The sequence below is a fragment of the Siniperca chuatsi genome, linkage group LG16 (genome assembly GCF_020085105.1).
Source record: "Siniperca chuatsi isolate FFG_IHB_CAS linkage group LG16, ASM2008510v1, whole genome shotgun sequence".
NCBI lineage: Eukaryota > Metazoa > Chordata > Actinopteri > Centrarchiformes > Sinipercidae > Siniperca > Siniperca chuatsi.
In genome coordinates, this window is record NC_058057.1 from 593,273 (window position 1) to 605,000 (window position 11,728).

At 39.8% G+C, this 11,728-nt stretch overlaps 1 protein-coding gene and 1 long non-coding RNA gene across 8 annotated transcripts in view; one reads left to right on the plus strand and one right to left on the minus strand.

The window, feature by feature from the left end:
• Positions 1 to 11,728, minus strand: part of rad51b (RAD51 paralog B) — a 131,839-nt gene that overhangs the window by 91,040 nt on the left and 29,071 nt on the right. For all 7 annotated transcript variants that reach the window (XR_006374863.1, XM_044168743.1, XM_044168740.1 and 4 more), the window contains one exon: positions 6,223 to 6,265. Coding sequence is in view for 6 of the 7 variants with exons in the window: in XM_044168743.1 (XP_044024678.1) it covers positions 6,223 to 6,265 (43 nt within the window). In the remaining variant the exon portion in view is untranslated. The remainder of the gene's footprint in view (positions 1 to 6,222; positions 6,266 to 11,728) is intronic.
• On the plus strand, positions 2,394 to 5,028 carry LOC122862894. Its single transcript, XR_006374864.1, has 2 exons — positions 2,394 to 3,477; positions 4,264 to 5,028. It is a non-coding gene; the product is annotated as an uncharacterized LOC122862894 (long non-coding RNA).

An 11,728-nucleotide genomic window follows, 5' to 3' on the forward strand; every position in this document is an offset into this window, starting at 1 on the left:
CACTGTAGCTGTGTGTGCTGTAGGTTACTACTGTATGAAGGAAAATATAAATATCAGTTTGAGACTCAATCGACTATTTGCAAATACTCGGTGAAGAGGGATTTAGATTAGGATGGGAAGAACAAATTTGGGACATTCTCAATACTTTTCACTCAATGTTAGTGTTAAGCAAAATGTGGGTATAGTGTTCTTTAAAACCCTCACAGATAAACATATAATTTACTTTCCACCAGTCGTTTTCCTGCAACTCTGCACTAAGTTACAACCACTGTGACTCTCCTCTCTTTACCCCACTTTAAGATAAATATATTTTTTCTATATGCATTTTTGAAAATATCCACTCAACTTCACTTAAGCAACCCAAGCATTTCACAGCAAATATATCTTAAGCTAAAATAAAAAAGACTGAAAACTTAAATAAACTAACTGAACCTCTTTTTTGTTAACTAGATCAAACTCATTCCTGGTTGATGAAACATTCTGACTGTGACTGCTGAATAGAGACAACCAGGAATTTTTTCCGAAGGGCTGCCTGTTCCGTCAGTGTGTTGAGCCTGTTCTACCTCTCCCTGTCCCTCTCTGGGTTTTGGATAGAGCAATTCCAGCATCTGTTTGTATCTCCTTCTCCACTGCCTGTCCTTTTCCTCCCCTGGTGGCTCTGCTGTTGGCAGAGGTAGCACTTGGCACTTGCTGAGCTATTGAGTTTTCACTAAATGAGGTCAGAGGGAGCTTCAGTTTGGACAACTGCAGCTCCATTGTTATTTATGTAAGTGGACTTGGACCAGTACAACTGTGTCCATGTAATACTCCCTCCCTTTTCTGTCGCTATTTTTTATGGATGTAGCTAGGTAGCCATCTAGTTTTTTTACTTTTACATTAAATTTGGCAGACGCTTTTGTCCAAAGCAACTTACAATAGAGTGGTGTGAAAAAGTGTTTGCCCCCTTCCTGATTTCTTTTTTTTTTTGCATGTTTGTCACACTTAAATGTTTCAGATCATCAAACAAATTTAAATATTAGTCAAAGATAACACAAGTAAAAACAAAATGCAGTTTTTAAATGAAGGTTGTTATTATTAAGGAAAACAAAATCCAAACCTACATGGCCCTGTGTGAAAAAGTGATTGCCTTAAGAGTGGTTTATCAAACCTGAGTTCAAATTCTCTAGCCACACCCAGGCCTGATTACTGCCACACCTGTTCTCAATCAAGAAATCACTTTAATAGGACCTGCCTGACAAAGTGAAGTAGACCAAAAGATCTGCAAAAGCTAGACATCATGCCGAAATCCAAAGAAATCAGGAACAAATGAGAAAGAAAGTAAATGAGATCTATCAGTCTGGAAAATGTTATAAAGACATTTCAGCTGGGACTCCAGCGAACCACAGTGAGAGCCATTATTCACAAATGGTGAAAACATGGAACAGTGGTGAACCTTCCCAGGAGTGGCCGGCCGACCAAAATTACCCCAAGAGCGCAGTGACGACTCATCCAAGAGGTCACAAAAGACCGCACAACAACATCCAAAGAACTGCAGGCCTCACTTGCCTCAGTTCAGTCAGGTTCAAGGTCAGTGTTCATGACTCCACCATAAGAAAGAGACTGGGCAAAAATGGCCTGCATGGCAGAGTTCCAAGATGAAAACCACTGCTGAGCAAAAAGAACATTAAGGCTTGTCTCATCCAAGACTTTTGGGAGTTGAACTTTTTGGAAGGTGTGTGTCCCATTACATCTGGCATAAAAGTAACATTGCATTTCAGAAAAAGAACATCATACCAACAGTAAAATATGGTGGTGGTAGTGTGATGGTCTGGGACTGTTTTGCTGCTTCAGGACCTGGAAGACTTGCTGTGATAAATGGAACCATGAATTCTGCTGTCTACCAAAAACTGCTGAAGGAGAATGTCCGGCCATCTGTTCGTGACCTCAAGCTGAAGTGAACTTGGGTTCTGCAGCAGGACAATGATCCAAAACACACCAGCAAGTCCACCTCTGAATGGCTGAAGAAGAACAAAATGAAGACTTTGGAGTGGCCTAGTCAAAGTCCTGACCTGAATCCTATTGAGATGCTGTGGCATGACCTTAAAAAGGCAGTTCATGCTCGAAAACCCTCCAATGTGGCTGAATTACAACAATTCTGAGTGGGCCAAAATTCCTTCACAGTGCTGTAAAAGGCTCATTGCAAGTTTTTGCAAACGCTTGATTGTAGTTGTTGCTGCTAAGGGTGGCCCAACCAGTTATTAGGTTTAGGGGGCCAGCACTGTTTCACACAGGGCCATGTAGGTTTGGATTTTGTTTTCCCTTAATAATAACAACCTTCATTTAAAAACTGCATTTTGTGTTTACTTGTGTTATCTTTGACTAATATTTAAATTTGTTTGATGATCTGAAACATTTAAGTGTGACAAACGTGCAAAAAAATAAATAAATCAGGAAGGGGGCAAACACTTTTTCACACCACTCTTGTGGCCCCAAAGGTGCACAACATCTAATACTTGAAAACCAGAAAAACTTGAAAGTCTGATATATTTAGCGGTCCGGACCCAGGTATACCAAGCATAGACTGTATAAAAGAAGTGGACGTAGCCACTGTGACGTCACCCATTGGTTTGTGGACTACAGTTTTTAAGCCTCGAGTTTGGCAATTTGGCCTTTGCCATCTTGTTTTTTTAGAAGCCTGAAGTGCCATATTTGAACAAGAGGGTGGAGCTGGGAATGAGCAGTGCATTACACTAATGCAACACACTTCAACTTGGTCACATGTGCCAGAAACACAAACGTTGTTACATTGTTAGCTTAATGTTGGTTAAATTGCCCTTTTTACTTGTCTATCACAAAGTAGTTACACCCTAAAGCATACCCTGCTTTATCGTCTATTTTACTCTAAATGGGACCATAATTTACTAAATGAACATCTTGGTGTATTGAAGAAGATTTGAACCTAGCGATTGAAACCATAAACTCATTAGGAAAGTGTTTACATTTTCTCATAGACTTCTATACAATCGGACTTCTTTTTGTGGAGTCGTCCTCTGCTGGCCATTAGAAAGAATGTAGGTTCAAGGCACTTCCGCACTGGCTTCACTTTTCAGACCCGGAGGCTACGTCCACTTCTTTTATACAGTCTATGATACCAAGGCAACATGACACTCAAACTTCCCAGCACCTTAACTTTACCCTATGAACAAACTTTAAGTTTTAAACTTTTAGTTGTAACTGTTATTACTGGCTGAGAGAAGATGCTTGTGCAGCTACTGAAAAAAGTATACAGTGTTACTCTTGTATTATGTAAAGAGTGTTTCCAACCCCAACCCTCAACCCGCCTTTCAGACAGACAGATCGTCTAATGCCATACTGACATGAGAGCCCCACCTACCAACATGGAACAGATAAGATGAGACACAGGGTTCCATGAGTGGAAAGAGAAACCAGCAAGACAGACAAAGAGAGAAGGAGAGAGGACAAGGCAGTGGTTGTCAGGTAGATGTGATCTGATTACATAAGGAGGCTGAACTGGATATATTTCCTATTGTTTAAGTTTCTTTCACCATCAACAAACACACACACAGTGCCAGGACAGATGAAGGGGGTCGAGGCTGGAAGAGAGAGAAAAAGGTAGAGCGATTTTGAAAGGAGCATGAAAGACAGCAGAACACAGGGGAAACACTACATCCAGCTCCTTGTCTACACTGTCTGTAGAGGGAAAGCAGCACGTCAGCCGCACAACGAGCAGCAGCTGCAGTCCTCCGTAAGTGTGTGAACTGGATCTGTTCAGCCACACTACTGCTGTGTGCTCAGCCGTGTCCTGACAGTGCACACAGTCCAATACATAATCACGGATAGAGTAAAATCTTGTCTCATAGTATTATAAGCCTTCAAACTCATGGATGAATAACTCAAACTGGACTTCCTAGATCATATTTTCATTATCTCATCACTATCTATAGCAACATGCCAACACCAACACAGCCCCATGCGTTGTTTTAAAACTGCACTATTTTGGCTCTGAATGCCAACTACAGTACGAGCCATTACATGGCTGAAGACAGCTACATTGATTCAAACTAAAAAAGTATCTGTTCCATCAGACAGATGCGAGGTAGCTGAACAACACCACATAAATGCGTGACTCCTGTGTAGAGGAAGAAAGTGACTAATTCCTGAAGCAGCCAGGGTGAGCTGTAGGCAACATGCTTGTATTTCTGACAATGTAGCTGCTCAGGGAGTGTTTGCTGTAGTATTAAACAACATTTGCTGTTATCACAGTTACCACAGGTGTCACCAAATCAACCAGAGAGAGCAATGAAGTAGCTTAGCACTGAGCGGCTAACTCTGAGGAGAACAGAAGGAGCGACCGGTTCCTCCATCTGCACAATCAGAACATGGCACAGCAAAAGACTGCAATCGGAACCACAATTCTTCCCCGCCTGACCCATCCACAACGGACTTGCCAGCTAACAAGGAGCACGCCAAAGCAACTTCTTCCTTTGAGGACTAGTAACATACCTGGGCATTATATAGCTTCACATAGCTATATAATGTAGACTAGTATACCTGGCTAAGCACAAGACTGCTTAGCTTTTGTCAATGTACATGTATTGATTTGTTGAGGTTTTATTGTTGTGATCTTCTCCATGGTTAACGTGAGGTTATTATTGTAACCGTAGATCTCAGCCACCGCTAAGTTGATGTTAGTAATGTTATTCTCCACACAGACACAGAGTCTGTGCATGCTAAGTAACTCCTTTTAACTTGGCACCATTACCCGATACAAATCGCACACATACACCTCTAGTTTGGCCTTAAACATAACCACACATGAGACAACTTAAAGTTCCTGCTTCACTGTGCTTTCCTTTGTCTGCAACATGTGTCCATGCCCGTGCACGCTTTCTTTCCCGACACACATTCTTTCTGGCACACACCTGACACGCACACACCCTTTTGTTCTTTAGTTAAGTGCATTTTAGTTAGGTTTCATCTTGTGTGTTTTGCTTTTGTTTATCTTTTAAATAAATGCTTGTGGATATACATGATGGTTTCTTTAATGTTGCATAAGAGTGAATATATCGCCAACCTCTTCTATGTAGTAACTCCAAGTCCTTCAACCTACTAACTATTGATGGTAATTTTGGTTATAGTTATTAATTGAATTATTAATCAGAGTTCCAGATAGTTTAGTATATTTTATGAGACTAAATTAAGTAATTGGCTATCAATTTTCTCTTCTTTAAGAGTGGTGCGCGAGGTGAATTTAACACAAGTTAAATTCTATTATTAATTATTTATAACAGTAATAATAATAATTATTCTAGGTTACACTTTATTTGAATTTGTAACATTTCAACTTCTTAGTAAAATGGTAAATGGACTGTACTTGTACTGCGCCTCTCTAGTCTTCACATACTACATATCGCATTCACACACACACATTCATCACTACAAAGAAACTAATTAATTGATTTGTAATCAATTAATCATGCACACACCGAAGACACAGCCCTCGGGACGAATTTGGAGTTCAGTGTCTTGCCCAAGGACACTTCGACATGTGGGCTGGGGGAAGCCGAAGTCGAACCGCCGACCCGCTCTACCACTAAGCCACAGCCTCCCTTGGTTAGGGTATGTTCATTAATTGTTTAAAACAGTTCAAATGTTACAAATACTCTATAACCTATCTGTATGTAGATTATCCAAAGTGTTACCTTATTCTATTATTTAATATAAATATATATATATGCCATTTAAACCATAATTCCCTACAGTGGTGTCAACAGTAATACTGGTGTTGTACCAGACTATCATGTTGAAGAGGGGTGAAGGCGAAGCTCTTGATTTACCCATCATGTGTAGAGCACCATATGGAAGCCTATAAGCGACTGTATTCAAATGATAATGTAAACTTGGTAATGAAAATGTAATTCCACAATACGTATGTGTTATTTTAGTAAAAATTAAATGAAAATGAAATAATCCAATTTGCATCACATTATCATTTTAATATAGTCCCCTATAGGCTTCCATAGAACCACATCAGAGTGCAACAGACTTGAAACGTTCAGCCTGGTGTTAAGTTACTCTTTAAGGGGCATCAAAACCACAATTCCTTCCTGGAATCATGCTGTGTGGAAACAAATGTGGTTTCAGAAGCACTGTTCTTGTGGCCAGTCCTCTGGTAAACCCAACCCCAATTCCAACACGTCTCTACAACAAAACACCTCTCACCTTGATTGCCCACATGAGTTGTGATCTGGTTGGTCAGGACCACCTAGAGAAGGAAAACAAACAAGTCCATATAAGCTGGGTCTGTGAAGCAATGGGTTATGTTTGGCTTGCAAGTCATTACCCATATTATCCCACTCATTTTTTAAAGCCTAAAAAATCATAGATATAAATTTACAGGAAGACAGAGGTGCTCGGACAACAATTCCAAAAAAAAGAGCTAAGATGGTTCTTTAATTTATGAAAAGAACGTCAGCTTGTCAGTGATTTCTGGTAGACAAACTATGTAATGAGACAGTTGAGACAGTTTCTAAATGACCCCAAACATATCTTTGATATTTCTTATCAGCCACCTTATACTGTGATTTGTCTGTGTCGGTTGGGTTCTAACTAAAACCAAAGGAGATTTTACATAAATATTTGATCTTTCAGAGATTATTATAGATTTATATAATAGAGATTTATTTTAAATTGTCTGTATTTCGCCATGCTAGTGGTGTGGCTCTATGGACAATATCTGTTGGTAGGTCATTCGGTCCACCACTTTGTCCAGACTGAAATAACTACTGGATGGATTGACATGAAACAGATATGCATGGTGCCCAGAGGATGAATCCTAATTATGTTGGTAATCCTCTGACTTCTTTTCAAGCATCATCATCAGGTCAAAATTAGAAATTCTCCAGTACTTTAGTTACCAGTACCAATTACTTGTGAAATTAATGACATTCCCATCAGCTTCAGCTGTACTTTGTGTTTGGTGCGAAATAGCAAGTACTAGCACGAACATGGTAAACATTATACCTGCTAAAACTTTGTTATGGTAAACATATTAGCATGCTGATGTTAGCATTTAGCTTCAAGCACCACTGTGCCTAGATACAGCCTCAGAGAGCCGCTAGTGTGGCTGTAGACCCCTAAGGCGCCACTGTACTCTATTAGAACTGCTTGTCGGATGATCGAATAGCTTTGGAAAGCACCTCCCCTCACAACTTTAGGCCATTGGGATTTGGGGGGCTGTGTCCGACAATTTCTGTAACTTTCTAAAACCGACATTAACGTCACGGCGTGATTGGTCAGCTGATATTGCGTCTCTCCCCTCTCTACCAGGGCCCGCACTGCGCCTTAAGCAAGAGAAGACTGGCCATTTGGAGTACCAGGAGGTTTCCCTGCGTACCACTACACAATACTGGGCAGATGCAATGAAAAAAGAAAATAAAACCAATAACAATAGCATTTGGAAAGTCTAGAGGAGCAGTATGATTAAATTATTTTATCTCATTCAAGTATGCGGGGAGCCAACAGAAGGTCAACCAGCTCAGACAGCAGAAGTCTCAGAAAAGTATGATCTCAACCGGCTCGACTGGAGAAGGACTCTTGTGCAAATAGTCTATGGGCCCAAAAAACTCTGACGCGTAAGGAAGCCCACAGAGGCTTTTTCGGGCGTATGCAATCAGTGAACAACTTTCATAGGAATGAATGGGGCGCCATCTTTGAGCACTGTATCCAGTTCTCCTTAATACTGCTGTAATCATTTCCTGTTCTTCATACAGGCCAGCAAAAGATGCCTTCCTAATGTGCTTCCATTGGACGAGATGGGGACAAAATCCACAGTCCTCATTCTGTGCAAAACAATATTCCAAATTTTATCTGAAGCTAATATGAGGCTTCAGCAGTCTGACTCAGAAAAATCAGGTGGGTATCATGCAAAGTTAGTCTTTTTAGTACAAAATTCCACTCTAAGTTAAGCTGACAGTGTTTGAATTCTGAACTTGAGTGGAGGGACAGTGACACAAGGGGCCCTATTTTAGTGCGATGATCAATTGGATTAAAATGCTTGTTCTTGGTCTTGACTAAAACTTGGCTAAAATGTTCTCAACATCTCAACTAATCTTTAGATGACTAAAATGTCAAGTGTTTTGTCAACAAAACTAGGCTAAAATGTTCATAGTTTTCTCTGACTAAGACAAGACTAAAATGGCAACCTTTTTTGTCGACTAAAAATTTACTAAATATAAAGGATGAGGTTGGCTAGATATGACATGGCATGGACTCGGAAGACTAAATCTAAAAATAGTTGACCAAATTAACTCTAAGAGTTAACTCTAAGAGAGAATGTTGTACTTAAAAGCCTATAACTTTTGAAGACAACCATTTAGTGTGGTAGGTAGTTTGAGGTTTTGTCACTTCCTGCTTTATTTTGTAGTGTGTTCCTTCCCTTGTGTGTCTTGTGGTTTTACTTCCTGTCTTTGTTTGCTTTCCCTCCAGTTTTGATTGTTGGCCCTTCCTTGATTGTTTGCACCTGTGTCTCGTTGTCTCACCTCCCCTAGTGTATTTAGTCCGGGTCTCTTTCTTTGTTCAGTGTTGGATCATTATGATTCCTGTTTTGAGTTTTGTGTGTGTCGCTGTTTGGTGCACTTTTTGTTGTAACTGGTTCCTGTGCCCAGTTCCCCGGCAGTCTTACCATGAGTTCTGTTTTGGATTCTTTGTCTCCCGTGGACTGTTTAGCCACATTGGACTCACTTCCCTGTTTCCACCTCTGCCAGCCAGTAAGCCATTTTCCTGTTGCCCGTTTGTTACCTGTCTGTCTGCCTGTACCTGCCTGTAAACCACATCACCCCGAATACACTATAACCATCCGGCTACTTCCCCACGTACCGCTTCCTGGTCATCTGCATTTGGTTCCACATACTACTACTACACAGAACACGACATTTAGTTTTACTAACTCTATGGATATGGGCTGGTCTGAGTCAAAAGTCCTGGGACAATCTTTATTCCCAGTCCCTGGCCTTAAGTGTATTTATTTAGTTATGAACCCGTGTGTTGCTGTGGTTCTCCTCAGGACAAATTCTTGTTTTTTATAGATACACAAATCAGGATGTTTGCTTTGTCAAGTTACAACAGCACTCAGCTGCAAATATCCAGAAACCAAAACATATTTGTATATTTTATTCATATAATTATGATTGGTTCATAATTATGAACTGGTTTATAATCATGACCCATCTAGACACAAATACAAATTATATTCAAGATGAGATTAGAGTCAAAAATAAAAAGGCATCTTATGAAACTTCAAAAATTCACAACTACAATATACTGTACTGAACTGTAATAAATTCTACTACACTATATCTATAATCTAAAATCAGGCTGTGGAAATGGTCCATAGATGACATCTTATTACTGTTTGATGGTACTAAAGAGGAACTAATGGCATTTGTCTGAAGCTGAAGAGTAGCACAAGTTTCCTTAAATTGTTTACTTCCCGACTATTTTAAAAGGAGGTGATAACACTATTCAAACTATTATCCATCATAAACCAACAGACCGTAATACTCTTCTATATGCAGCTACCGTAGTAACCATTTAAAACACACAAAAAAACAATATACCAACAGGCCAGTTTTTGAGATTATGTCCAAACTGCTACTCTCTTGCTGACTTGATGTCAAAATCAAATGATACGTGTGAACAGTTTAGAAACAGAGGGTACTCTTCGAAGGTGAATGATGCTGCCTTTCAACATGCCAAAATAACTAAAGGAGATCTGATCTCTGAGAAGGCAAAGAAACAAAACGAACAGGCATATTTTGTCAGTGACTTTAATCACTGCTCTGCAGAAATTAGAAACATCAAGAAACACTGGCACATCTTTGTAGCGTTGTTACTGATTTCATGTTCACATGACCTTTGGGTCAAAAACAAGCTCTGCCAGGACTCAAGGAGGGCACTAATGGAAATTTAAGCGACAACTGACCAATTTATGACAGTTTGCACATGGCACCAACCTAGCACTGACCCCTTTAAGGACCAGTATCCCAGGCTCAGGATGATCTCTGGACTTCATCAAGAACGCATACAGGGGACAAGGGAACCAAGGAAGTGAGTGTGCAATGCAAAATTAAATGTATATTAACCGATATGTGATGTTTAATTGACCATACAGGAAGAATGTGAAGCTTTGGGTGAACATGCTGATTTTGATAGAGGAACAATAGAAGCTGAACCAAGAGGAACACCTTACACAGATCCGCCAGTCCATAAAAGATAAAGATGTAGTGTCTGGAGTCTTTCAACAGATAATGACACAATCAGCTTTAAAATTCTGCTTTAAAATATGGATTTACAGTTGATTTTAGCATGAGGATATAGAGAAAAACTCACCCTGGAATTAATGTAATCTTAAAAGTAATGTAAGGGGGACATCAGTTCAGGGCACACAAAAACAGTGAAGAGAGTGTAGAGCCGGGTCCAAAATTGTATATTGCATTCACTATACAATAAAGTTCATCAAACCAAACAAAAACATAATATGCACAACAACTGACGAATCAAATGGAAAACACAGCTTATGTTATATTTTGGTAGATAGAGAGACTGTCCTTTATTATTCTTCTTTTGGCCTGTACTAGAGTCTCAAGCGCCCGCTATTTTTGTTTTGTTTTCTGTATGTATGGCTGCATACATTTGTCTGGGGTCTGGGGCTGTTTTCCATGGTTTAGGCTACATCCCTTACAGCATACAATAGCCAGGTAGCTTACCTGGTAGAGCGCGCACCACGTACCAAGGCTGAAATAAAGCAGAAAATGTCACACGCACAAAAGAAACTGCTCATTCTGTTTCTAAAAAGGAAGGACTACAGTTAAAGTTTATTAAAAAGTACCAAGATTTGTCACTTTTGTACAAATCATATTATCGGAATGGGTTACTGCATAGGTCTGATGGTTGGTATCTCATTTTGAAATTTAGCTCTCCATAAGACAGCACTTACATCTAGTGGTGATAAAATGAAATTACAACAACTAACAGCCAACATGCAGATCAGAACTGGACACTGCCACCCTCATCACCTTGCTACACTTCAAGGGTTAACCTAAACTCATCACAAAGTAGCTTTGTTGAGAAACTGTTCACTAAATGCTAACACTGATGTATAATATGACATTCTGGAAAACATACTTAGGTGTTTAAGTTCACTGGCCGAGTGTCAGGGGGTGCGGTCGCACTCAGCGAACAGTACAAAAATGCACAACAATGCAATGAAATTAAGGATGGCGTCATAAAGTTAGCATTATTATACCTCGGCATAGTTAAAAAAGGATCTACCTTAATTAATCACTGGTTTAATACACCACCTGGTCAGCACACTAAGTGACCCAAATCAAAACACACCTACGATGTGGCAAACAACAGTTGCATGCTGGGTCAGGCTAACATGCTAAATGCTAAAATGCTCACGGTGGACAGAGAGGCAGAGTGGACTGGTTACAATTTCTTTAAGGTAACAGTATTTTTACTTGAGTATAACATTCTCTTTCCGTTCCTTGTTTATTGGATATTTGAATGGGAATTGTGTCTGTGTCATATTGTCGATGGAACCATGCTGTTGCACACCGGTCATTAAACTGAACTGATTCATTGAAGTCATGAGGTAATAAGTGAAACTCATGAAGACCAGTGTACAACACATTGGTTGCTCCAGCACAATGGAATACATTACATT